At 52.7% G+C, this 22,544-nt stretch overlaps 1 protein-coding gene across 1 annotated transcript in view; it reads left to right on the top strand.

The window, feature by feature from the left end:
- Positions 1–21,149, top strand: part of LOC118964572 (metal transporter CNNM4-like) — a 77,208-nt gene extending 56,059 nt beyond the window's left edge. The window contains exons 6-7 of the mRNA XM_036976954.1: positions 19,855–20,030; positions 20,230–21,149. Of these exons, the coding sequence (XP_036832849.1) occupies positions 19,855–20,030; positions 20,230–20,889 (836 nt within the window). The 3' untranslated portion in view covers positions 20,890–21,149. The remainder of the gene's footprint in view (positions 1–19,854; positions 20,031–20,229) is intronic.
- The last annotated feature ends 1,395 nt before the right edge of the window (positions 21,150–22,544 follow it).

Below are 22,544 nucleotides of genomic sequence, written 5' to 3'. Positions count from 1 at the left end.
ACAGTAGGGTGGAAGTTAGGACAGTAGGAAGGAAGTATGGAAGGTAGGACAGTAGGGAGGAAGTATGGAAGTGGGGGAAGTAGGGAGGAAGTATGGAAGGACAGTAGGGAGGAAGTGTGGAAGGTAGGACAGTAGGAAGGAAGTATGGAAGGTAGGACAGTAGAAAGGAAGTATGGAAGATAGGACAGTAGAAAGGAAGTATGGAAGGTAGGACAGTAGGGAGGAAATATGAAAGGTAGGACAGTAGGAAGGACGTATGGAAGGGAGGACAGTAGGAACGACGTATGGAAGGTAGGACAGTAGGAAGGAAGTGTGGAAAGTAGGACAGTAGAAAGGAAGTATGGATGGTAGGACAGTTTGGAGGAAGTATGGAAGGTAGGACAGTAGGGAGGAAGTATGGAAGTTAGGACAGTAGGGAGGAATTATGGAAGGTAGGACAGTAGGAAGGAAGTATGGAAGTTAGGATAGTAGGAAGGACGTATGGAAGGGAGGACAGTAGGAACGACGTATGGAAGGTTGGACAGTAGAAAGGAAGTATGGAAGGTAGGACAGTAGGGAGGAAGTATGGAAGGTAGGACAGTAGGGAGGAAGTATGGAAGGTAGGATAGTAGGAAGGAAGTATGGAAGAAATGACAGTAGGAAGGAAGTATTGAAGGTAGGACAGTAGGGAGGAAGTATGGAGGGTAGGACAGTAGGGAGGAAGTATGGAAGGTAGGAAAGTATGGAAGATAGGACAGTAGGAAGGAAGTATGGAAGGTAGGACAGTAGGAAGGATGTAATGGAAGAAATGACAGTAGGAAGGAAGTATGGAAGGTAGGACAGTAGGAAGGACGTATGGAAGGTAGCACTGTAGGAAGGATGTAATGGAAGAAATGACAGTAGAAATGAAGTATGGAGGGTAGGACAGTAGGGAGGAAGTATGGAAGGTAGGAAAGTATGGAAGATAGGACAGTAGGAAGGAAGTATGGAAGGTAGGACAGTAGGAAGGATGTAATGGAAGAAATGACAGTAGGAAGGAAGTATGGAAGGTAGGACAGTAGGGAGGAAGTATGGAAGGTAGGACAGTAGGGAGGAAGTATGGAAGAAATGACAATAGGAAGGAAGTATTGAAGTGGGGTCAGTAGGGAAGATAGGACAGTAGGAAAGAAGTGTGGAAGGTAGGACAGTAGGAAGGAAGTATGGAAGTGGGGGAAGTAGGGAGGAAGTATGGAAGATAGGACAGTAGGAAAGAAGTATGGAAGGTAGGACAGTAGGAAAGAAGTATGGAAGGTAGGACAGTAGGGAGGAAGTATGGAAGGTAGGACAGTAAGGAAGGAAGTATGAAAGTTGGACCGTAGGGAGGAAGTATGGAAGTGGGGGTAGTAGGGAGGAAGTATGGAAGGTAGGACAGTAGGAAGGAAGTATGGAAGGTAGGACAGTAGGAAGAAAGTATGGAAGGTAGGACAGTTGTGAGGAAGTGTTGAAGTGGGGGAAGTATGGAATTTAGGACAGTAGGGAGGAAGTGTGGAAGGTTGAGAGGAAGTATGGAAGGTAGGACAGTAGGAATGAAGTATGGAAGGTAGGATAGTAGGAAGGAAGTATGGAAGAAATGACAGTAGGAAGGAAGTATGGAAGGTAGGACAGTAAGGAAGGAATTATGGAAGGTAGGACAGTAGGAAGGAAGTATGGAAGTTAGGATAGTAGGAAGGACGTATGGAAGGGAGGACAGTAGGAACGACGTATGGAAGGTTGGACAGTAGAAAGGAAGTATGGAAGGTAGGACAGTAGGGAGGAAGTATGGAAGGTAGGACAGTAGGGAGGAAGTATGGAAGGTAGGATAGTAGGAAGGAAGTATGGAAGAAATTACAGTAGGAAGGAAGTATTGAAGGTAGGACAGTAGGGAGGAAGTATGGAGGGTAGGACAGTAGGGAGGAAGTATGGAAGGTAGGAAAGTATGGAAGATAGGACAGTAGGAAGGAAGTATGGAAGGTAGGACAGTAGGAAGGATGTAATGGAAGAAATGACAGTAGGAAGGAAGTATGGAAGGTAGGACAGTAGGAAGGACGTATGGAAGGTAGCACTGTAGGAAGGATGTAATGGAAGAAATGACAGTAGAAATGAAGTATGGAGGGTAGGACAGTAGGGAGGAAGTATGGAAGGTAGGAAAGTATGGAAGATAGGACAGTAGGAAGGAAGTATGGAAGGTAGGACAGTAGGAAGGATGTAATGGAAGAAATGACAGTAGGAAGGAAGTATGGAAGGTAGGACAGTAGGGAGGAAGTATGGAAGGTAGGACAGTAGGGAGGAAGTATGGAAGAAATGACAATAGGAAGGAAGTATTGAAGTGGGGTCAGTAGGGAAGATAGGACAGTAGGAAAGAAGTGTGGAAGGTAGGACAGTAGAAAGGAAGTATGGAAGTGGGGGAAGTAGGGAGGAAGTATGGAAGGTAGGACAGTAGGAAAGAAGTATGGAAGGTAGGACAGTAGGGAGGAAGTATGGAAGGTAGGACAGTAAGGAAGGAAGTATGAAAGTTGGACCGTAGGGAGGAAGTATGGAAGTGGGGGTAGTAGGGAGGAAGTATGGAAGGTAGGACAGTAGGAAGGAAGTATGGAAGGTAGGACAGTAGGAAGAAAGTATGGAAGGTAGGACAGTTGTGAGGAAGTGTTGAAGTGGGGGAAGTATGGAATTTAGGACAGTAGGGAGGAAGTGTGGAAGGTTGAGAGGAAGTATGGAAGGTAGGACAGTAGGAATGAAGTATGGAAGGTAGGATAGTAGGAAGGAAGTATGGAAGAAATTACAGTAGGAAGGAAGTATTGAAGGTAGGACAGTAGGGAGGAAGTATGGAGGGTAGGACAGTAGGAAGGACGTATGGAAGGGAGGACAGTAGGAACGACGTATGGAAGGTTGGACAGTAGAAAGGAAGTATGGAAGGTAGGACAGTAGGGAGGAAGTATGGAAGGTAGGACAGTAGGGAGGAAGTATGGAAGGTAGGATAGTAGGAAGGAAGTATGGAAGAAATGACAGTAGGAAGGAAGTATTGAAGGTAGGACAGTAGGGAGGAAGTATGGAGGGTAGGACAGTAGGGAGGAAGTATGGAAGGTAGGACAGTATGAATGAAGTATGGAAGGTAGGATAGTAGGAAGGAAGTATGGAAGAAATGACAGTAGGAAGGAAGTATTGAAGGTAGGACAGTAGGGAGGAAGTATGGAGGGTAGGACAGTAGGGAGGAAGTATGGAAGGTAGGACAGTATGGAAGGTAGGACAGTAGGAAGGTAGGACAGTAGGAAGGAAGTATGGAAGAAATGACAGTAGGAAGGAAGTATTGAAGGTAGGACAGTAGGGAGGATGTATGGAAGGTAGGACAGTATGGAAGGTAGGACAGTAGGAAGGAAGTATGGAAGGTAGGACAGTAGGAAGGATGTAATGGAAGAAATGACAGTAGGAAGGAAGTATGGAAGGTAGGACAGTAGGGAGGAAGTATGGAAGGTAGGACAGTAGGGAAGAAGTATGGAAGGTAGGACAGTAGGGAGGAAGAATGGAAGGTAGAACAGTACTGAGGGAAAGTATTTTCATGGTATTGGAGCAGGGTCAGGTACTCAGAATGAGTGATACCAATTTCTATGGACCTTTGGAACTTCTGGACCACACAGTACAGATTGAGGAAAAGGAAGGAGGATGGAAGGAACTTGCTGGATGGGGCTCTAGGTGGAGCCACTGCTCCACGGCACTCCCTCTCATCTCTGACCTTTAATCCCTGACCCCTTCTACCTAGTTGCCTTAACCACTGGTCTAGGTTCAGATGTTTTCTCATTGCCCTACTGGTTACATTTTGGGTAATCTGATCCTAGATCTGTGGTTAAAGACCATCTTCTACCTTGCGCCACTACTTCCTGATCCTGTCACTAGCATAGAATGTAGAGTTCTATGATCACTGCTCTACTTCTGACCCTCCCTACTTCCTATAACTAATAGTTCCCTAGACCATTCCCCTAGGCACTTGTGTAGATCTAAAAAGAGTAGATGGGTACAGGCAATACGAGGCCAGTTTGACCCAGCCTACCCAAAGACAAAGACCCTATCCAATGTTTTCAGAAGTGTGCCTAGAAGGAACGAGCTACACACTCCTTCACCCCACCTCCCCTAACCAACACACACACACTCAAAATGTCCAGACCCCTTCCCCCTCCCGCCAAGCTAATCAGAGCATTGTTTGCATGGCAGGCAGATCCCAGGGCCATAAACTCAAGGAGATCAAACACCACAGAATCCTGGTTGTTGATTGGTAGCCATGATGCCATCATCCTTGGTCCTGGCTGTTGATTTGGTCCCCATCACTCCCGATCCGTATATAACCACTTCCTCCTCTAATCATCAGTCAATCATACCCAACCTGTGCCTTTGTGTTTCCATATGTTTGTGTTGCATATACCTGTTGCTCTCTGCTGCTGTGTGTGTGTTGCTGTTCAGGCCTGTAGTTGTGTGTGTGTGTGCTGTCTGTCTGTCTGACTTCATCTGTGTCTGAATTACTGCTGTCAGAGCCATGAGATTCTACTGTACAATCATGCTCTGCTCTGTTCTCCTTTCTTCTCTTCTCCTCTCCCCTGTTCTCCTCTCCCCTGTTCTCCTCTCCCCTGTTCTCCTCTCCCCTGTTCTCCTCTCCCCTGTTCTCCTCTCCCCTGTTCTCCTCTCCCCTGTTCTCCTCTCCTCTGTTCTCCTCTCCTCTCCCCTGTTCTCCTCTCCCCTGTTCTCCTCTCCCCTGTTCTCCTCTCCTCTGTTCTCCTCTCCTCTGTTCTCCTCTGTTCTCCTTTCCTCTGTTCTCCTCGCTTCTGTTCTCCTCGCTTCTGTTCTGCTCGCTTCTGTTCTCCTCGCTTCTGTTCTCCTCGCTTGTGTTCTCCTCTCCTCTCCTCTGTTCTCCTCTCTTCTGTTCTCCTCTCTTCTGTTCTCCTCTCTTCTGTTCTCCACTCTTCTGTTCTCCTCTCTTCTGTTCTCCTCTCTTCTGTTCTCCTCTCCCATATTCTCCTCTCCTCTCCCCTATTCTCCTCTCCTCTCCCCTGTTCTCCTCTCCTCTCCCCTGTTCTCCTCTCCTCTGTTCTCTTCTGTTCTCCTCTGTTCTGTTCTCCTCTGTTCTGTTCTCCTCTGTTCTCCTCTCCTCTGTTCTCCTCTCCTCTGTTCTCCTCTCCTCTGTTCTCCTCTCCTCTGTTCTCCTCTCTTCTGTTCTCCTCTCCTCTCCCCTGTTCTCCTCTCCTCTGTTCTCCTCTCTTCTGTTCTCCTCTCTTCTGTTCTCCTCTCCTCTGTTCTCCTCTCCTCTCCCTTGTTCTCCTCTCCTCTGTTCTCCTCTGTTCTCCTCTGTTCTGTTCTCCTCTGTTCTCCTCTGTTCTCCTCTCCTCTGTTCTCCTCTCCTCTGTTCTCCTCTCCTCTGTTCTCCTTTCCTCTGTTCTCCTCTGTTCTCCTCTCCTCTCCCCTGTTCTCCTCTCCCCTGTTCTCCTCTCCCCTGTTCTCCTCTCCTCTGTTCTCCTCTCTTCTGTTCTCCTCTCTTCTGTTCTCCTCTCTTCTGTTCTCCTCTCTTCTGTTCTCCTCTCTTCTGTTCTCCTCTCTTCTCCTCTCCTCTCCTCTGTTCTCCTCTCCTCTGTTCTCCTCTCCCCTGTTCTCCTCTCCCCTGTTCTCCTCTCCCCTGTTCTCCTCTCCCCTGTTCTCCTCTCCCCTGTTCTCCTCTCCTCTCCTCTGTTCTCCTCTGTTCTCCTCTCCCCTGTTCTCCTCTCCCCTGTTCTCCTCTCCCCTGTTCTCCTCTCCTCTGTTCTCCTCTGTTCTCCTCTGTTCTCCTTTCCTCTGTTCTCCTCGCTTCTGTTCTCCTCGCTTCTGTTCTGCTCGCTTCTGTTCTCCTCGCTTCTGTTCTCCTCGCTTGTGTTCTCCTCTCCTCTCCTCTGTTCTCCTCTCTTCTGTTCTCCTCTCTTCTGTTCTCCACTCTTCTGTTCTCCTCTCTTCTGTTCTCCTCTCTTCTGTTCTCCTCTCCCCTATTCTCCTCTCCTCTCCCCTATTCTCCTCTCCTCTCCCCTGTTCTCCTCTCCCCTGTTCTCCTCTCCTCTGTTCTCTTCTGTTCTCCTCTGTTCTGTTCTCCTCTGTTCTCCTCTCTTCTGTTCTCCTCTCCTCTGTTCTCCTCTCCTCTGTTCTCCTCTCCTCTGTTCTCCTCTCTTCTGTTCTCCTCTCCTCTCCCCTGTTCTCCTCTCCTCTGTTCTCCTCTCTTCTGTTCTCCTCTCTTCTGTTCTCCTCTCCTCTGTTCTCCTCTCCTCTCCCTTGTTCTCCTCTCCTCTGTTCTCCTCTGTTCTCCTCTGTTCTGTTCTCCTCTGTTCTCCTCTGTTCTGTTCTCCTCTGTTCTCCTCTCCTCTGTTCTCCTCTCCTCTGTTCTCCACTCCTCTGTTCTCCTTTCCTCTGTTCTCCTCTGTTCTCCTCTCCTCTCCCCTGTTCTCCTCTACCCTGTTCTCCTCTCCCCTGTTCTCCTCTCCCCTGTTCTCCTCTCCCCTGTTCTCCTCTCCCCTGTTCTCCTCTCCTCTGTTCTCCTCTCTTCTGTTCTCCTCTCTTCTGTTCTCCTCTCTTCTGTTCTCCTCTCTTCTGTTCTCCTCTCTTCTGTTCTCCTCTCTTCTGTTCTCCTCTCCCCTGTTCTCCTCTCCTCTCCCCTGTTCTCCTCTCCTCTCCCCTGTTCTCCTCTCCTCTCCCCTGTTCTCCTCTCCTATCCCCTGTTCTCCTCTCCTCTGTTCTCCTCTCCTCTCCCCCGTTCTCCTCTGTTCTCCTCTGTTCTGTTCTCCTCTGTTCTGTTCTCCTCTCTTCTGTTCTCCTCTCTTCTGTTCTCCTCTCTTCTGTTCTCCTCTCTTCTGTTCTCCTCTCCTCTGTTCTCCTCTCATCTCCCCTGTTCTCCTCTCCTCTCCCCTGTTCTCCTCTGTTCTCCTCATCTGTTCTCCTCTCCACTGTTCTCCTCTCCTCTGTTCTCCTCTCCTCTGTTCTCCTCTCCTCTGTTCTCCTCTCCTCTGTTCTCCTCTCCTCTCCTCTGTTCTCCTCTCCTCTGTTCTCCTCTGTTCTGTTCTCCTCTCCTCTGTTCTCCTCTCCTCTGTTCTCCTCTCCTCTGTTCTCCTCTCCTCTGTTCTCCTCTCCCCTGTTCTCCTCTCCCCTGTTCTCCTCTCCCCTGTTCTCCTCTCCTCTGTTCTCCTCTCCTCTCCCCTGTTCTCCTCTCCCCTGTTCTCCTCTCCCCTGTTCTCCTCTCCTCTGTTCTCCTCTCCTCTGTTCTCCTCTGTTCTCCTTTCCTCTGTTCTCCTCGCTTCTGTTCTCCTCGCTTCTGTTCTGCTCGCTTCTGTTCTCCTCGCTTCTGTTCTCCTCGCTTGTGTTCTCCTCTCCTCTGTTCTCCTCTCTTCTGTTCTCCTCTCTTCTGTTCTCCTCTCTTCTGTTCTCCACTCTTCTGTTCTCCTCTCTTCTGTTCTCCTCTCTTCTGTTCTCCTCTCCCATATTCTCCTCTCCTCTCCCCTATTCTCCTCTCCTCTCCCCTGTTCTCCTCTCCTCTCCCCTGTTCTCCTCTCCTCTGTTCTCTTCTGTTCTCCTCTGTTCTGTTCTCCTCTGTTCTGTTCTCCTCTGTTCTCCTCTCCTCTGTTCTCCTCTCCTCTGTTCTCCTCTCCTCTGTTCTCCTCTCCTCTGTTCTCCTCTCTTCTGTTCTCCTCTCCTCTCCCCTGTTCTCCTCTCCTCTGTTCTCCTCTCTTCTGTTCTCCTCTCTTCTGTTCTCCTCTCCTCTGTTCTCCTCTCCTCTCCCTTGTTCTCCTCTCCTCTGTTCTCCTCTGTTCTCCTCTGTTCTGTTCTCCTCTGTTCTCCTCTGTTCTGTTCTCCTCTGTTCTGTTCTCCTCTGTTCTCCTCTCCTCTGTTCTCCTCTCCTCTGTTCTCCTCTCCTCTGTTCTCCTTTCCTCTGTTCTCCTCTGTTCTCCTCTCCTCTCCCCTGTTCTCCTCTCCCCTGTTCTCCTCTCCCCTGTTCTCCTCTCCCCTGTTCTCCTCTCCCCTGTTCTCCTCTCCCCTGTTCTCCTCTCTTCTGTTCTCCTCTCTTCTGTTCTCCTCTCTTCTGTTCTCCTCTCTTCTCCTCTCCTCTCCTCTGTTCTCCTCTCCCCTGTTCTCCTCTCCCCTGTTCTCCTCTCCCCTGTTCTCCTCTCCCCTGTTCTCCTCTCCCCTGTTCTCCTCTCCCCTGTTCTCCTCTCCCCTGTTCTCCTCTCCCCTGTTCTCCTCTCCTCTCCTCTGTTCTCCTCTGTTCTCCTCTCCCCTGTTCTCCTCTCCCCTGTTCTCCTCTCCCCTGTTCTCCTCTCCTCTGTTCTCCTCTCCTCTGTTCTCCTCTGTTCTCCTTTCCTCTGTTCTCCTCGCTTCTGTTCTCCTCGCTTCTGTTCTGCTCGCTTCTGTTCTCCTCGCTTCTGTTCTCCTCGCTTGTGTTCTCCTCTCCTCTCCTCTGTTCTCCTCTCTTCTGTTCTCCTCTCTTCTGTTCTCCACTCTTCTGTTCTCCTCTCTTCTGTTCTCCTCTCTTCTGTTCTCCTCTCCCCTATTCTCCTCTCCTCTCCCCTATTCTCCTCTCCTCTCCCCTGTTCTCCTCTCCCCTGTTCTCCTCTCCTCTGTTCTCTTCTGTTCTCCTCTGTTCTGTTCTCCTCTGTTCTCCTCTCCTCTGTTCTCCTCTCCTCTGTTCTCCTCTCCTCTGTTCTCCTCTCTTCTGTTCTCCTCTCCTCTCCCCTGTTCTCCTCTCCTCTGTTCTCCTCTCTTCTGTTCTCCTCTCTTCTGTTCTCCTCTCCTCTGTTCTCCTCTCCTCTCCCTTGTTCTCCTCTCCTCTGTTCTCCTCTGTTCTCCTCTGTTCTGTTCTCCTCTGTTCTCCTCTGTTCTGTTCTCCTCTCCCCTGTTCTCCTCTCCTCTGTTCTCCACTCCTCTGTTCTCCTTTCCTCTGTTCTCCTCTGTTCTCCTCTCCTCTCCCCTGTTCTCCTCTCCCCTGTTCTCCTCTCCCCTGTTCTCCTCTCCCCTGTTCTCCTCTCCCCTGTTCTCCTCTCCCCTGTTCTCCTCTCCTCTGTTCTCCTCTCTTCTGTTCTCCTCTCTTCTGTTCTCCTCTCTTCTGTTCTCCTCTCTTCTGTTCTCCTCTCTTCTGTTCTCCTCTCCCCTGTTCTCCTCTCCTCTCCCCTGTTCTCCTCTCCTCTCCCCTGTTCTCCTCTCCTCTCCCCTGTTCTCCTCTCCTATCCCCTGTTCTCCTCTCCTCTGTTCTCCTCTCCTCTCCCCCGTTCTCCTCTGTTCTCCTCTGTTCTGTTCTCCTCTGTTCTGTTCTCCTCTCTTCTGTTCTCCTCTCTTCTGTTCTCCTCTCTTCTGTTCTCCTCTCCTCTGTTCTCCTCTCATCTCCCCTGTTCTCCTCTCCTCTCCCCTGTTCTCCTCTGTTCTCCTCATCTGTTCTCCTCTCCTCTGTTCTCCTCTCCTCTGTTCTCCTCTCCTCTGTTCTCCTCTCCTCTGTTCTCCTCTTCTCTGTTTCCTCTCATCTCCCCTGTTCTCCTCTCCTCTCCCCTGTTCTCCTCTCCTCTCCTCTGTTCTCCCCTGTTCTCCTCTGTTCTCCTCTGTTCTCCTCTCCTCTCCCCTGTTCTCCTCTCCCCTGTTCTCCTCTCCCCTGTTCTCCTCTCCCCTGTTCTCCTCTCCCCTGTTCTCCTCTCCCCTGTTCTCCTCTCCTCTGTTCTCCTCTCCTCTGTTCTCCTCTCCTCTCCCCTTTTCTCCTCTCTTCTGTTCTCCTCTCTTCTGTTCTCCTCTCTTCTGTTCTCCTCTCTTCTGTTCTCCTCTTTTCTCCTCTCCTCTCCTCTGTTCTCCTCTCCTCTGTTCTCCTCTCCTCTGTTCTCCTCTCCCCTGTTCTCCTCTCCCCTGTTCTCCTCTCCCCTGTTCTCCTCTCCCCTGTTCTCCTCTCCCCTGTTCTCCTCTCCTCTCTTCTCCTCTCCTCTGTTCTCCTCTCCTCTGTTCTCCTCTTCTCTGTTTCCTCTCATCTCCCCTGTTCTCCTCTCCTCTCCCCTGTTCTCCTCTCCTCTCCCCTGTTCTCCTCTGTTCTCCTCTCCTCTGTTCTCCTCTCCTCTGTTCTCCTCTCCTCTGTTCTCCTCTCCTCTCCCCTGTTCTCCTCTCCTCTGTTCTCATCTGTTCTGTTCTCCTCTCTTCTGTTCTCCTCTCTTCTGTTCTCCTCTCCCATATTCTCCTCTCCTCTCCCCTATTCTCCTCTCCTCTCCCCTGTTCTCCTCTCCTCTCCCCTGTTCTCCTCTCCTCTGTTCTCTTCTGTTCTCCTCTGTTCTGTTCTCCTCTGTTCTGTTCTCCTCTGTTCTCCTCTCCTCTGTTCTCCTCTCCTCTGTTCTCCTCTCCTCTGTTCTCCTCTCCTCTGTTCTCCTCTCTTCTGTTCTCCTCTCCTCTCCCCTGTTCTCCTCTCCTCTGTTCTCCTCTCTTCTGTTCTCCTCTCTTCTGTTCTCCTCTCCTCTGTTCTCCTCTCCTCTCCCTTGTTCTCCTCTCCTCTGTTCTCCTCTGTTCTCCTCTGTTCTGTTCTCCTCTGTTCTCCTCTGTTCTGTTCTCCTCTGTTCTCCTCTCCTCTGTTCTCCTTTCCTCTGTTCTCCTCTGTTCTCCTCTCCTCTCCCCTGTTCTCCTCTCCCCTGTTCTCCTCTCCCCTGTTCTCCTCTCTTCTGTTCTCCTCTCTTCTGTTCTCCTCTCTTCTGTTCTCCTCTCTTCTGTTCTCCTCTCTTCTGTTCTCCTCTCTTCTGTTCTCCTCTCTTCTCCTCTCCTCTCCTCTGTTCTCCTCTCCCCTGTTCTCCTCTCCCCTGTTCTCCTCTCCCCTGTTCTCCTCTCCCCTGTTCTCCTCTCCCCTGTTCTCCTCTCCCCTGTTCTCCTCTCCCCTGTTCTCCTCTCCCCTGTTCTCCTCTCCTCTCCTCTGTTCTCCTCTGTTCTCCTCTCCCCTGTTCTCCTCTCCCCTGTTCTCCTCTCCCCTGTTCTCCTCTCCTCTGTTCTCCTCTCCTCTGTTCTCCTCTGTTCTCCTTTCCTCTGTTCTCCTCGCTTCTGTTCTCCTCGCTTCTGTTCTGCTCGCTTCTGTTCTCCTCGCTTCTGTTCTCCTCGCTTGTGTTCTCCTCTCCTCTCCTCTGTTCTCCTCTCTTCTGTTCTCCTCTCTTCTGTTCTCCACTCTTCTGTTCTCCTCTCTTCTGTTCTCCTCTCTTCTGTTCTCCTCTCCCCTATTCTCCTCTCCTCTCCCCTATTCTCCTCTCCTCTCCCCTGTTCTCCTCTCCCCTGTTCTCCTCTCCTCTGTTCTCTTCTGTTCTCCTCTGTTCTGTTCTCCTCTGTTCTCCTCTCTTCTGTTCTCCTCTCCTCTGTTCTCCTCTCCTCTGTTCTCCTCTCCTCTGTTCTCCTCTCTTCTGTTCTCCTCTCCTCTCCCCTGTTCTCCTCTCCTCTGTTCTCCTCTCTTCTGTTCTCCTCTCTTCTGTTCTCCTCTCCTCTGTTCTCCTCTCCTCTCCCTTGTTCTCCTCTCCTCTGTTCTCCTCTGTTCTCCTCTGTTCTGTTCTCCTCTGTTCTCCTCTGTTCTGTTCTCCTCTGTTCTCCTCTCCTCTGTTCTCCACTCCTCTGTTCTCCTTTCCTCTGTTCTCCTCTGTTCTCCTCTCCTCTCCCCTGTTCTCCTCTCCCCTGTTCTCCTCTCCCCTGTTCTCCTCTCCCCTGTTCTCCTCTCCCCTGTTCTCCTCTCCCCTGTTCTCCTCTCCTCTGTTCTCCTCTCTTCTGTTCTCCTCTCTTCTGTTCTCCTCTCTTCTGTTCTCCTCTCTTCTGTTCTCCTCTCTTCTGTTCTCCTCTCCCCTGTTCTCCTCTCCTCTCCCCTGTTCTCCTCTCCTCTCCCCTGTTCTCCTCTCCTCTCCCCTGTTCTCCTCTCCTATCCCCTGTTCTCCTCTCCTCTGTTCTCCTCTCCTCTCCCCCGTTCTCCTCTGTTCTCCTCTGTTCTGTTCTCCTCTGTTCTGTTCTCCTCTCTTCTGTTCTCCTCTCTTCTGTTCTCCTCTCTTCTGTTCTCCTCTCTTCTGTTCTCCTCTCCTCTGTTCTCCTCTCATCTCCCCTGTTCTCCTCTCCTCTCCCCTGTTCTCCTCTGTTCTCCTCATCTGTTCTCCTCTCCACTGTTCTCCTCTCCTCTGTTCTCCTCTCCTCTGTTCTCCTCTCCTCTGTTCTCCTCTCCTCTGTTCTCCTCTCCTCTCCTCTGTTCTCCTCTCCTCTGTTCTCCTCTGTTCTGTTCTCCTCTCCTCTGTTCTCCTCTCCTCTGTTCTCCTCTCCTCTGTTCTCCTCTCCTCTGTTCTCCTCTCCCCTGTTCTCCTCTCCCCTGTTCTCCTCTCCCCTGTTCTCCTCTCCTCTGTTCTCCTCTCCTCTCCCCTGTTCTCCTCTCCCCTGTTCTCCTCTCCCCTGTTCTCCTCTCCTCTGTTCTCCTCTCCTCTGTTCTCCTCTGTTCTCCTTTCCTCTGTTCTCCTCGCTTCTGTTCTCCTCGCTTCTGTTCTGCTCGCTTCTGTTCTCCTCGCTTCTGTTCTCCTCGCTTGTGTTCTCCTCTCCTCTCCTCTGTTCTCCTCTCTTCTGTTCTCCTCTCTTCTGTTCTCCTCTCTTCTGTTCTCCACTCTTCTGTTCTCCTCTCTTCTGTTCTCCTCTCTTCTGTTCTCCTCTCCCATATTCTCCTCTCCTCTCCCCTATTCTCCTCTCCTCTCCCCTGTTCTCCTCTCCTCTCCCCTGTTCTCCTCTCCTCTGTTCTCTTCTGTTCTCCTCTGTTCTGTTCTCCTCTGTTCTGTTCTCCTCTGTTCTCCTCTCCTCTGTTCTCCTCTCCTCTGTTCTCCTCTCCTCTGTTCTCCTCTCCTCTGTTCTCCTCTCTTCTGTTCTCCTCTCCTCTCCCCTGTTCTCCTCTCCTCTGTTCTCCTCTCTTCTGTTCTCCTCTCTTCTGTTCTCCTCTCCTCTGTTCTCCTCTCCTCTCCCTTGTTCTCCTCTCCTCTGTTCTCCTCTGTTCTCCTCTGTTCTGTTCTCCTCTGTTCTCCTCTGTTCTGTTCTCCTCTGTTCTCCTCTCCTCTGTTCTCCTCTCCTCTGTTCTCCTCTCCTCTGTTCTCCTTTCCTCTGTTCTCCTCTGTTCTCCTCTCCTCTCCCCTGTTCTCCTCTCCCCTGTTCTCCTCTCCCCTGTTCTCCTCTCCCCTGTTCTGCTCTCCCCTGTTCTCCTCTCTTCTGTTCTCCTCTCTTCTGTTCTCCTCTCTTCTGTTCTCCTCTCTTCTGTTCTCCTCTCTTCTCCTCTCCTCTCCTCTGTTCTCCTCTCCCCTGTTCTCCTCTCCCCTGTTCTCCTCTCCCCTGTTCTCCTCTCCCCTGTTCTCCTCTCCCCTGTTCTCCTCTCCCCTGTTCTCCTCTCCCCTGTTCTCCTCTCCCCTGTTCTCCTCTCCTCTCCTCTGTTCTCCTCTGTTCTCCTCTCCCCTGTTCTCCTCTCCCCTGTTCTCCTCTCCTCTGTTCTCCTCTCCTCTGTTCTCCTCTGTTCTCCTTTCCTCTGTTCTCCTCGCTTCTGTTCTCCTCGCTTCTGTTCTGCTCGCTTCTGTTCTCCTCGCTTCTGTTCTCCTCGCTTGTGTTCTCCTCTCCTCTCCTCTGTTCTCCTCTCTTCTGTTCTCCTCTCTTCTGTTCTCCACTCTTCTGTTCTCCTCTCTTCTGTTCTCCTCTCTTCTGTTCTCCTCTCCCCTATTCTCCTCTCCTCTCCCCTATTCTCCTCTCCTCTCCCCTGTTCTCCTCTCCCCTGTTCTCCTCTCCTCTGTTCTCTTCTGTTCTCCTCTGTTCTGTTCTCCTCTGTTCTCCTCTCCTCTGTTCTCCTCTCCTCTGTTCTCCTCTCCTCTGTTCTCCTCTCTTCTGTTCTCCTCTCCTCTCCCCTGTTCTCCTCTCCTCTGTTCTCCTCTCTTCTGTTCTCCTCTCTTCTGTTCTCCTCTCCTCTGTTCTCCTCTCCTCTCCCTTGTTCTCCTCTCCTCTGTTCTCCTCTGTTCTCCTCTGTTCTGTTCTCCTCTGTTCTCCTCTGTTCTGTTCTCCTCTGTTCTCCTCTCCTCTGTTCTCCTCTCCTCTGTTCTCCACTCCTCTGTTCTCCTTTCCTCTGTTCTCCTCTGTTCTCCTCTCCTCTCCCCTGTTCTCCTCTCCCCTGTTCTCCTCTCCCCTGTTCTCCTCTCCCCTGTTCTCCTCTCCCCTGTTCTCCTCTCCCCTGTTCTCCTCTCCTCTGTTCTCCTCTCTTCTGTTCTCCTCTCTTCTGTTCTCCTCTCTTCTGTTCTCCTCTCTTCTGTTCTCCTCTCTTCTGTTCTCCTCTCCCCTGTTCTCCTCTCCTCTCCCCTGTTCTCCTCTCCTCTCCCCTGTTCTCCTCTCCTCTCCCCTGTTCTCCTCTCCTATCCCCTGTTCTCCTCTCCTCTGTTCTCCTCTCCTCTCCCCCGTTCTCCTCTGTTCTCCTCTGTTCTGTTCTCCTCTGTTCTGTTCTCCTCTCTTCTGTTCTCCTCTCTTCTGTTCTCCTCTCTTCTGTTCTCCTCTCCTCTGTTCTCCTCTCATCTCCCCTGTTCTCCTCTCCTCTCCCCTGTTCTCCTCTGTTCTCCTCATCTGTTCTCCTCTCCTCTGTTCTCCTCTCCTCTGTTCTCCTCTCCTCTGTTCTCCTCTCCTCTGTTCTCCTCTTCTCTGTTTCCTCTCATCTCCCCTGTTCTCCTCTCCTCTCCCCTGTTCTCCTCTCCTCTCCCCTGTTCTCCTCTGTTCTCCCCTGTTCTCCTCTGTTCTCCTCTGTTCTCCTCTCCTCTCCCCTGTTCTCCTCTCCCCTGTTCTCCTCTCCCCTGTTCTCCTCTCCCCTGTTCTCCTCTCCCCTGTTCTCCTCTCCCCTGTTCTCCTCTCCTCTGTTCTCCTCTCCTCTGTTCTCCTCTCCTCTCCCCTTTTCTCCTCTCTTCTGTTCTCCTCTCTTCTGTTCTCCTCTCTTCTGTTCTCCTCTCTTCTGTTCTCCTCTTTTCTCCTCTCCTCTCCTCTGTTCTCCTCTCCTCTGTTCTCCTCTCCTCTGTTCTCCTCTCCCCTGTTCTCCTCTCCCCTGTTCTCCTCTCCCCTGTTCTCCTCTCCTCTCTTCTCCTCTCCTCTGTTCTCCTCTCCTCTGTTCTCCTCTTCTCTGTTTCCTCTCATCTCCCCTGTTCTCCTCTCCTCTCCCCTGTTCTCCTCTCCTCTCCCCTGTTCTCCTCTGTTCTCCTCTCCTCTGTTCTCCTCTCCTCTGTTCTCCTCTCCTCTGTTCTCCTCTCCTCTCCCCTGTTCTCCTCTCCTCTGTTCTCATCTGTTCTGTTCTCCTCTCTTCTGTTCTCCTCTCTTCTGTTCTCCTCTCCCATATTCTCCTCTCCTCTCCCCTATTCTCCTCTCCTCTCCCCTGTTCTCCTCTCCTCTCCCCTGTTCTCCTCTCCTCTGTTCTCTTCTGTTCTCCTCTGTTCTGTTCTCCTCTGTTCTGTTCTCCTCTGTTCTCCTCTCCTCTGTTCTCCTCTCCTCTGTTCTCCTCTCCTCTGTTCTCCTCTCCTCTGTTCTCCTCTCTTCTGTTCTCCTCTCCTCTCCCCTGTTCTCCTCTCCTCTGTTCTCCTCTCTTCTGTTCTCCTCTCTTCTGTTCTCCTCTCCTCTGTTCTCCTCTCCTCTCCCTTGTTCTCCTCTCCTCTGTTCTCCTCTGTTCTCCTCTGTTCTGTTCTCCTCTGTTCTCCTCTGTTCTGTTCTCCTCTGTTCTCCTCTCCTCTGTTCTCCTTTCCTCTGTTCTCCTCTGTTCTCCTCTCCTCTCCCCTGTTCTCCTCTCCCCTGTTCTCCTCTCCCCTGTTCTCCTCTCTTCTGTTCTCCTCTCTTCTGTTCTCCTCTCTTCTGTTCTCCTCTCTTCTGTTCTCCTCTCTTCTGTTCTCCTCTCTTCTGTTCTCCTCTCTTCTCCTCTCCTCTCCTCTGTTCTCCTCTCCCCTGTTCTCCTCTCCCCTGTTCTCCTCTCCCCTGTTCTCCTCTCCCCTGTTCTCCTCTCCCCTGTTCTCCTCTCCCCTGTTCTCCTCTCCCCTGTTCTCCTCTCCCCTGTTCTCCTCTCCTCTCCTCTGTTCTCCTCTGTTCTCCTCTCCCCTGTTCTCCTCTCCCCTGTTCTCCTCTCCCCTGTTCTCCTCTCCTCTGTTCTCCTCTCCTCTGTTCTCCTCTGTTCTCCTTTCCTCTGTTCTCCTCGCTTCTGTTCTCCTCGCTTCTGTTCTGCTCGCTTCTGTTCTCCTCGCTTCTGTTCTCCTCGCTTGTGTTCTCCTCTCCTCTCCTCTGTTCTCCTCTCTTCTGTTCTCCTCTCTTCTGTTCTCCACTCTTCTGTTCTCCTCTCTTCTGTTCTCCTCTCTTCTGTTCTCCTCTCCCCTATTCTCCTCTCCTCTCCCCTATTCTCCTCTCCTCTCCCCTGTTCTCCTCTCCCCTGTTCTCCTCTCCTCTGTTCTCTTCTGTTCTCCTCTGTTCTGTTCTCCTCTGTTCTCCTCTCCTCTGTTCTCCTCTCCTCTGTTCTCCTCTCCTCTGTTCTCCTCTCTTCTGTTCTCCTCTCCTCTCCCCTGTTCTCCTCTCCTCTGTTCTCCTCTCTTCTGTTCTCCTCTCTTCTGTTCTCCTCTCCTCTGTTCTCCTCTCCTCTCCCTTGTTCTCCTCTCCTCTGTTCTCCTCTGTTCTCCTCTGTTCTGTTCTCCTCTGTTCTCCTCTGTTCTGTTCTCCTCTGTTCTCCTCTCCTCTGTTCTCCTCTCCTCTGTTCTCCACTCCTCTGTTCTCCTTTCCTCTGTTCTCCTCTGTTCTCCTCTCCTCTCCCCTGTTCTCCTCTCCCCTGTTCTCCTCTCCCCTGTTCTCCTCTCCCCTGTTCTCCTCTCCCCTGTTCTCCTCTCCCCTGTTCTCCTCTCCCCTGTTCTCCTCTCCTCTGTTCTCCTCTCTTCTGTTCTCCTCTCTTCTGTTCTCCTCTCTTCTGTTCTCCTCTCTTCTGTTCTCCTCTCTTCTGTTCTCCTCTCCCCTGTTCTCCTCTCCTCTCCCCTGTTCTCCTCTCCTCTCCCCTGTTCTCCTCTCCTATCCCCTGTTCTCCTCTCCTCTGTTCTCCTCTCCTCTCCCCCGTTCTCCTCTGTTCTCCTCTGTTCTGTTCTCCTCTCTTCTGTTCTCCTCTCTTCTGTTCTCCTCTCTTCTGTTCTCCTCTCTTCTGTTCTCCTCTCCTCTGTTCTCCTCTCATCTCCCCTGTTCTCCTCTCCTCTCCCCTGTTCTCCTCTGTTCTCCTCATCTGTTCTCCTCTCCTCTGTTCTCCTCTCCTCTGTTCTCCTCTCCTCTGTTCTCCTCTCCTCTGTTCTCCTCTCCTCTGTTCTCCTCTCCTCTGTTCTCCTCTCCTCTCCCCTGTTCTCCTCTCCTCTGTTCTCCTCTCCCCTGTTCTCCTCTCCCCTGTTCTCCTCTCCCCTGTTCTCCTCTCCCCTGTTCTCCTCTCCCCTGTTCTCCTCTCCCCTGTTCTCCTCTCCCCTGTTCTCCTCTCCCCTGTTCTCCTCTCCCCTGTTATCCTCTCCCCTGTTCTCCTCTCCCCTGTTCTCCTCTCCTCTGTTCTCCTCTCCTCTGTTCTCCTCTCCTCTCCCCTTTTCTCCTCTCTTCTGTTCTCCTCTCTTCTGTTCTCCTCTCTTCTGTTCTCCTCTCTTCTGTTCTCCTCTTTTCTCCTCTCCTCTCCTCTGTTCTCCTCTCCTCTGTTCTCCTCTCCTCTGTTCTCCTCTCCCCTGTTCTCCTCTCCCCTGTTCTCCTCTCCCCTGTTCTCCTCTCCTCTGTTCTCCTCTCCTCTGTTCTCCTCTCCTCTGTTCTCCTCTTCTCTGTTTCCTCTCATCTCCCCTGTTCTCCTCTCCTCTCCCCTGTTCTCCTCTCCTCTCCCCTGTTCTCCTCTGTTCTCCTCTCCTCTGTTCTCCTCTCCTCTGTTCTCCTCTCCTCTGTTCTCCTCTCCTCTCCCCTGTTCTCCTCTCCTCTGTTCTCCTCTCTTCTGTTCTCCTCTCTTCTGTTCTCCTCTCTTCTGTTCTCCTCTCTTCTGTTCTCCTCTCCTCTGTTCTCCTCTCCTCTCCCTTGTTCTCCTCTCCTCTGTTCTCCTCTGTTCTCCTCTGTTCTGTTCTCCTCTGTTCTGTTCTCCTCTGTTCTCCTCTCCTCTGTTCTCCTCTCCTCTGTTCTCCTTTCCTCTGTTCTCCTTTCCTCTGTTCTCCTCTCCTCTCCCCTGTTCTCCTCTCCTCTGTTCTCCTCTCCTCTGTTCTCCTCTCCTCTGTTCTCCTCTCTTCTGTTCTCCTCTCTTCTGTTCTCCTCTCCCCTGTTCTCCTCTCCTCTCCCCTGTTCTCCTCTCCTATCCCCTGTTCTCCTCTCCTCTGTTCTCCTCTCCTCTGTTCTCCTCTCCTCTCCCCCGTTCTCCTCTGTTCTCCTCTGTTCTCCTCTCCTCTCCTCTGTTCTCCTCTCTTCTGTTCTCCTCTCTTCTGTTCTCCTCTCTTCTGTTCTCATCTCTTCTGTTCTCCTCTCATCTCCCCTGTTCTCCTCTCCTCTCCCCTGTTCTCCTCTCCTCTCCCCTGTTCTCCTCTGTTCTCCTCTCCTCTGTTCTCCTCTCCTCTGTTCTCCTCTCCTCTGTTCTCCTCTCCTCTGTTCTCCTCTCCTCTGTTCTCCTCTCCTCTGTTCTCCTCTGTTCTGTTCTCCTCTGTTCTGTTCTCCTCTGTTCTGTTCTCCTCTCCTCTGTTCTCCTCTCCCCTGTTCTCCTCTCCCCTGTTCTCCTCTCCCCTGTTCTCCTCTCCCCTGTTCTCCTCTCCCCTGTTCTCCTCTCCCCTGTTCTCCTCTCCCCTGTTCTCCTCTCCCCTGTTCTCCTCTCCTCTGTTCTCCTCTCCTCTGTTCTCCTCTCCTCTGTTCTCCTCTCCTCTGTTCTCCTCTCCTCTGTTCTCCTCTCCTCTGTTCTCCTCTTCTCTGTTTCCTCTCCTCTCCCCTGTTCTCCTCTCCCCTGTTCTCCTCTCCCCTGTTCTCCTCTCCCCTGTTCTCCTCTCCCCTGTTCTCCTCTCCTCTGTTCTCCTCTCCTCTGTTCTCCTCTCCTCTGTTCTCCTCTCCTCTGTTCTCCTCTCCTCTCCCCTTTTCTCCTCTCTTCTGTTCTCCTCTCTTCTGTTCTCCTCTCTTCTGTTCTCCTCTCCTCTGTTCTCCTCTCCTCTGTTCTCCTCTCCTCTGTTCTCCTCTCCTCTGTTCTCCTCTCTTCTGTTCTCCTCATCTCCCCTGTTCTCTTCTCCTCTCCCCTGTTCTCTCTCTCCTCTGTTCTCCTCTCCCCTGTTCTCCTCTCCTCTCCCCTGTTCTCCTCTGTTCTCCTCTCCTCTCCTCTGTTCTGTTCTCCTCTCCTCTGTTCTCCTCTCCCCTGTTCTCCTCTCCCCTGTTCTCCTCTCCCCTGTTCTCCTCTCCCCTGTTCTCCTCTCCCCTGTTCTCCTCTCCCCTGTTCTCCTCTCCCCTGTTCTCCTCTGTTCTCCTCTCCTCTGTTCTCCTCTCCTCTGTTCTCCTCTCTTCTGTTCTCCTCTCCTCTCCCCTGTTCTCCTCTCCGCTGTTCTCCTCCCTTCTGTTCTGCTCTCTTCTGTTCTCCTCTCCCCTGTTCTTTTCTCCTCTCCCCTGTTCTCTCTCTCTCCTCTGTTCTCCTCTCCCCTGTTCTCCTCTCTCCTGTTCTCCTCTCTCCTGTGCTCCTCTCTCCTGTTCTCTTCTCCTCTCTTCTGTGTTCTACTCTGTCTGTGCACGTGCATGCATGTGTGTGTGTACCTAATATGTGTGTGTGCATGCATTCATGTTGGTGCGAGTGAATGTGTGTGTTCTTGTGTGAATGTGTATAGGTGTATTATCCCAAGCTCACCCTCTCTCTCCCTCTCCATATCCCAGAGTTCCGTTCTCCTACTCACAGTAGTGGTCTGAACCGCTCGGCGTCGCTGAGCTGCACTGAGCGTGGCGCTCCCGGAGAATGCAGCTCGGTAACCGCTAGCAACACGCAGCTCACCACCTGCCAGTACACACCAGACTTCTACGTACGTGCTCTTACTGACCTGCAGTATGTCAAGGTAACACTCTCAACTTTAACCCCTGACCTTGACTTTTAACCTTCTTATAACTCTACATATATCTTAGTCACCTTCATGCTGACAGCACTATTCTGTCTAGTAGTTACACATGCTTGGGTGAGGGTTTGTTTTTTAACAAGGCCTTGGTCTCTCTATACTTTCTCCTCCTCAGTCTGTCGCTTTCTTCTCCTCACCTCAGATCACTCGTTCCCAGTACCAGAATGGTCTGCTGGCGTCCAGGCTTGACAGCACTCCCCAGTCACCCGAGGGGAGCCACCCCCACCTGGACAGCACCTCCGCATCCCTGCCCCCCATCACCACCCCAGCCCTTCCCCGCACCCCTCTCCCCTTGGCCACCCCACCCTTCAAACACCCCCTTGCCATCCCTCAGCCCACCCCTCCTCCCACCGACCGTACCCCCTTACCCCAAACCACCATCCCCACCCAAGTCAATCCCCGCCCGGCCCTGCCCCAATCCACCCCTCCTCTCATAAAAGGCAAACCTCTGCCCAAGACAACCCCTTCCCCTTTCTCGGGTGCACGCACCCCTCACCCACCTCCATCTTCCTCCTCATCCTCTCTCCCCCACCTGCCTCATCCCCTCACCTCTCTCCCCCTCAAATCCCCCCCTTCTGCGAGGCCAGGGGGGGAGAATGGGCCAGGGGGGGAGAATGGGCCAGGTGAGGAGAATGGGCCAGGTGAGATGACCTCTCTGCTCTCTGAGCAGCCACAGAACTGCCTGGGTGGCACACGCAGACCCAGCTACCCACAAACACACACACAACACCCTCACACACACCAACACCCGCACACACACGTGCACACCATCAGTCACGCACACACCGAGAGCACCATCTGACAACTACCCCTGCGGGGGTTTGTTAAGATGTGTTAAAATAAATACACACACATTCCGTTCGTTCTCAAGTTCTGTTGGCCCTGACTGACACTATCCCTGGAGCACTGGAAGATTCTAAGGAGCAAGGTGCATTATGGGAATCCTCCTGGCCCCTATCCTATGTCTCTCCTCTGTCCCCTATCCTCCGTCTCTCCTCTGTCCCCTATCCTCCCTCCCCTGCCCACTATCCTCCCTCCTCTGTCCACTATCCTACCTCTCTCCTCTGTCCATTATCCTCCCTCCTCTGTCCCCTATCCTCCCACCTTCCCCTGTCCCCTATCCTCCCTCCTCTGTCCCCTATCCTCCCACCCTCCCCTGTCCCCTATCCTCCCACCCTCCTCTGTCCCCTATCCTCCCACCCTCCCCTGGCCCCTATCCTCCCACCCTCCTCTGTCCCCTATCCTCCCACCCTCCCCTGGCCCCTATCTTCCGTCTCTCCTCTGTCCCCTATCCTCCCTCCCTCCTCTGTCCCCCATCTTCCCTCCCCTGCCCACTATCCTCCCTCCCTCCTCTGTCCCTTATCCTCCCACCCTCCTCTGTCCCCTATCCTCCCACCCTCCCCTATCCTCCCACCCTCCTCTGTCCCCTATCCTCCCACCCTCCCCTGTCCCCCCACCCTCCCCTGTCCCCCCACCCTCCCCTGTCCCCTATCCTCCCACCCTCCCCTGTCCCCTATCCTCCCACCCTCCTCTGTCCCCTATCCTCCCACCCTCCCCTGTGCCCTATCCTCCCACCCTCCTCTGTCCCCTATCCTCCCACCCTCCTCTGTCCCCTATCCTCCCACCCTCGTCTGTCCTCCCACCCTCGTCTGTCCCCTATCCTCCCACCCTCCTCTGTCCCCTATCCTCCCACCCTCCCCTGTGCCCTATCCTCCCACCCTCCTCTGTCCCCTATCCTCCCACCCTCCTCTGTCCCCTATCCTCCCACCCTCGTCTGTCCCCTATCCTCCCACCCTCCTCTGTCCCCTATCCTCCCACCCTCCTCTGTCCCGTATCCTCCCACCCTCCTCTGTCCCCTATCCTCCCACCCTCCCCTGTGCCCTATCCTCCCACCCTCCCCTGTGCCCTATCCTCCCACCCTCCTCTGTCCCCTATCCTCCCACCCTCCTCTGTCCCCTATCCTCCCACCCTCCTCTGTCCCCTATCCTCCCACCCTCCCCTGTGCCCTATCCTCCCACCCTCCTCTGTCCCCTATCCTCCCACCCTCCTCTGTCCCCTATCCTCCCACCCTCGTCTGTCCTCCCACCCTCGTCTGTCCCCTATCCTCCCACCCTCCTCTGTCCCCTATCCTCCCACCCTCCCCTGTGCCCTATCCTCCCACCCTCCTCTGTCCCCTATCCTCCCACCCTCCTCTGTCCCCTATCCTCCCACCCTTGTCTGTCCTCCCACTCTCGTCTGTCCCCTATCCTCCCACCCTCCTCTGTCCCCTATCCTCCCACCCTCCTCTGTCCCCTATCCTCCCACCCTCCTCTGTCCCCTATCCTCCCACCCTCCTCTGTCCCCTATCCTCCCACCCTCCTCTGTCCCCTATCCTCCCACCCTCCTCTGTCCCCTATCCTCCCACCCTCCTCTGTCCCCTATCCTCCCACCCTCCTCTGTCCCCTATTCTCCCACCCT

This window comes from Oncorhynchus mykiss, chromosome 5 (genome assembly GCF_013265735.2).
Source record: "Oncorhynchus mykiss isolate Arlee chromosome 5, USDA_OmykA_1.1, whole genome shotgun sequence".
NCBI lineage: Eukaryota > Metazoa > Chordata > Actinopteri > Salmoniformes > Salmonidae > Oncorhynchus > Oncorhynchus mykiss.
This window is presented reverse-complemented; position numbering and strand designations above follow the sequence as displayed.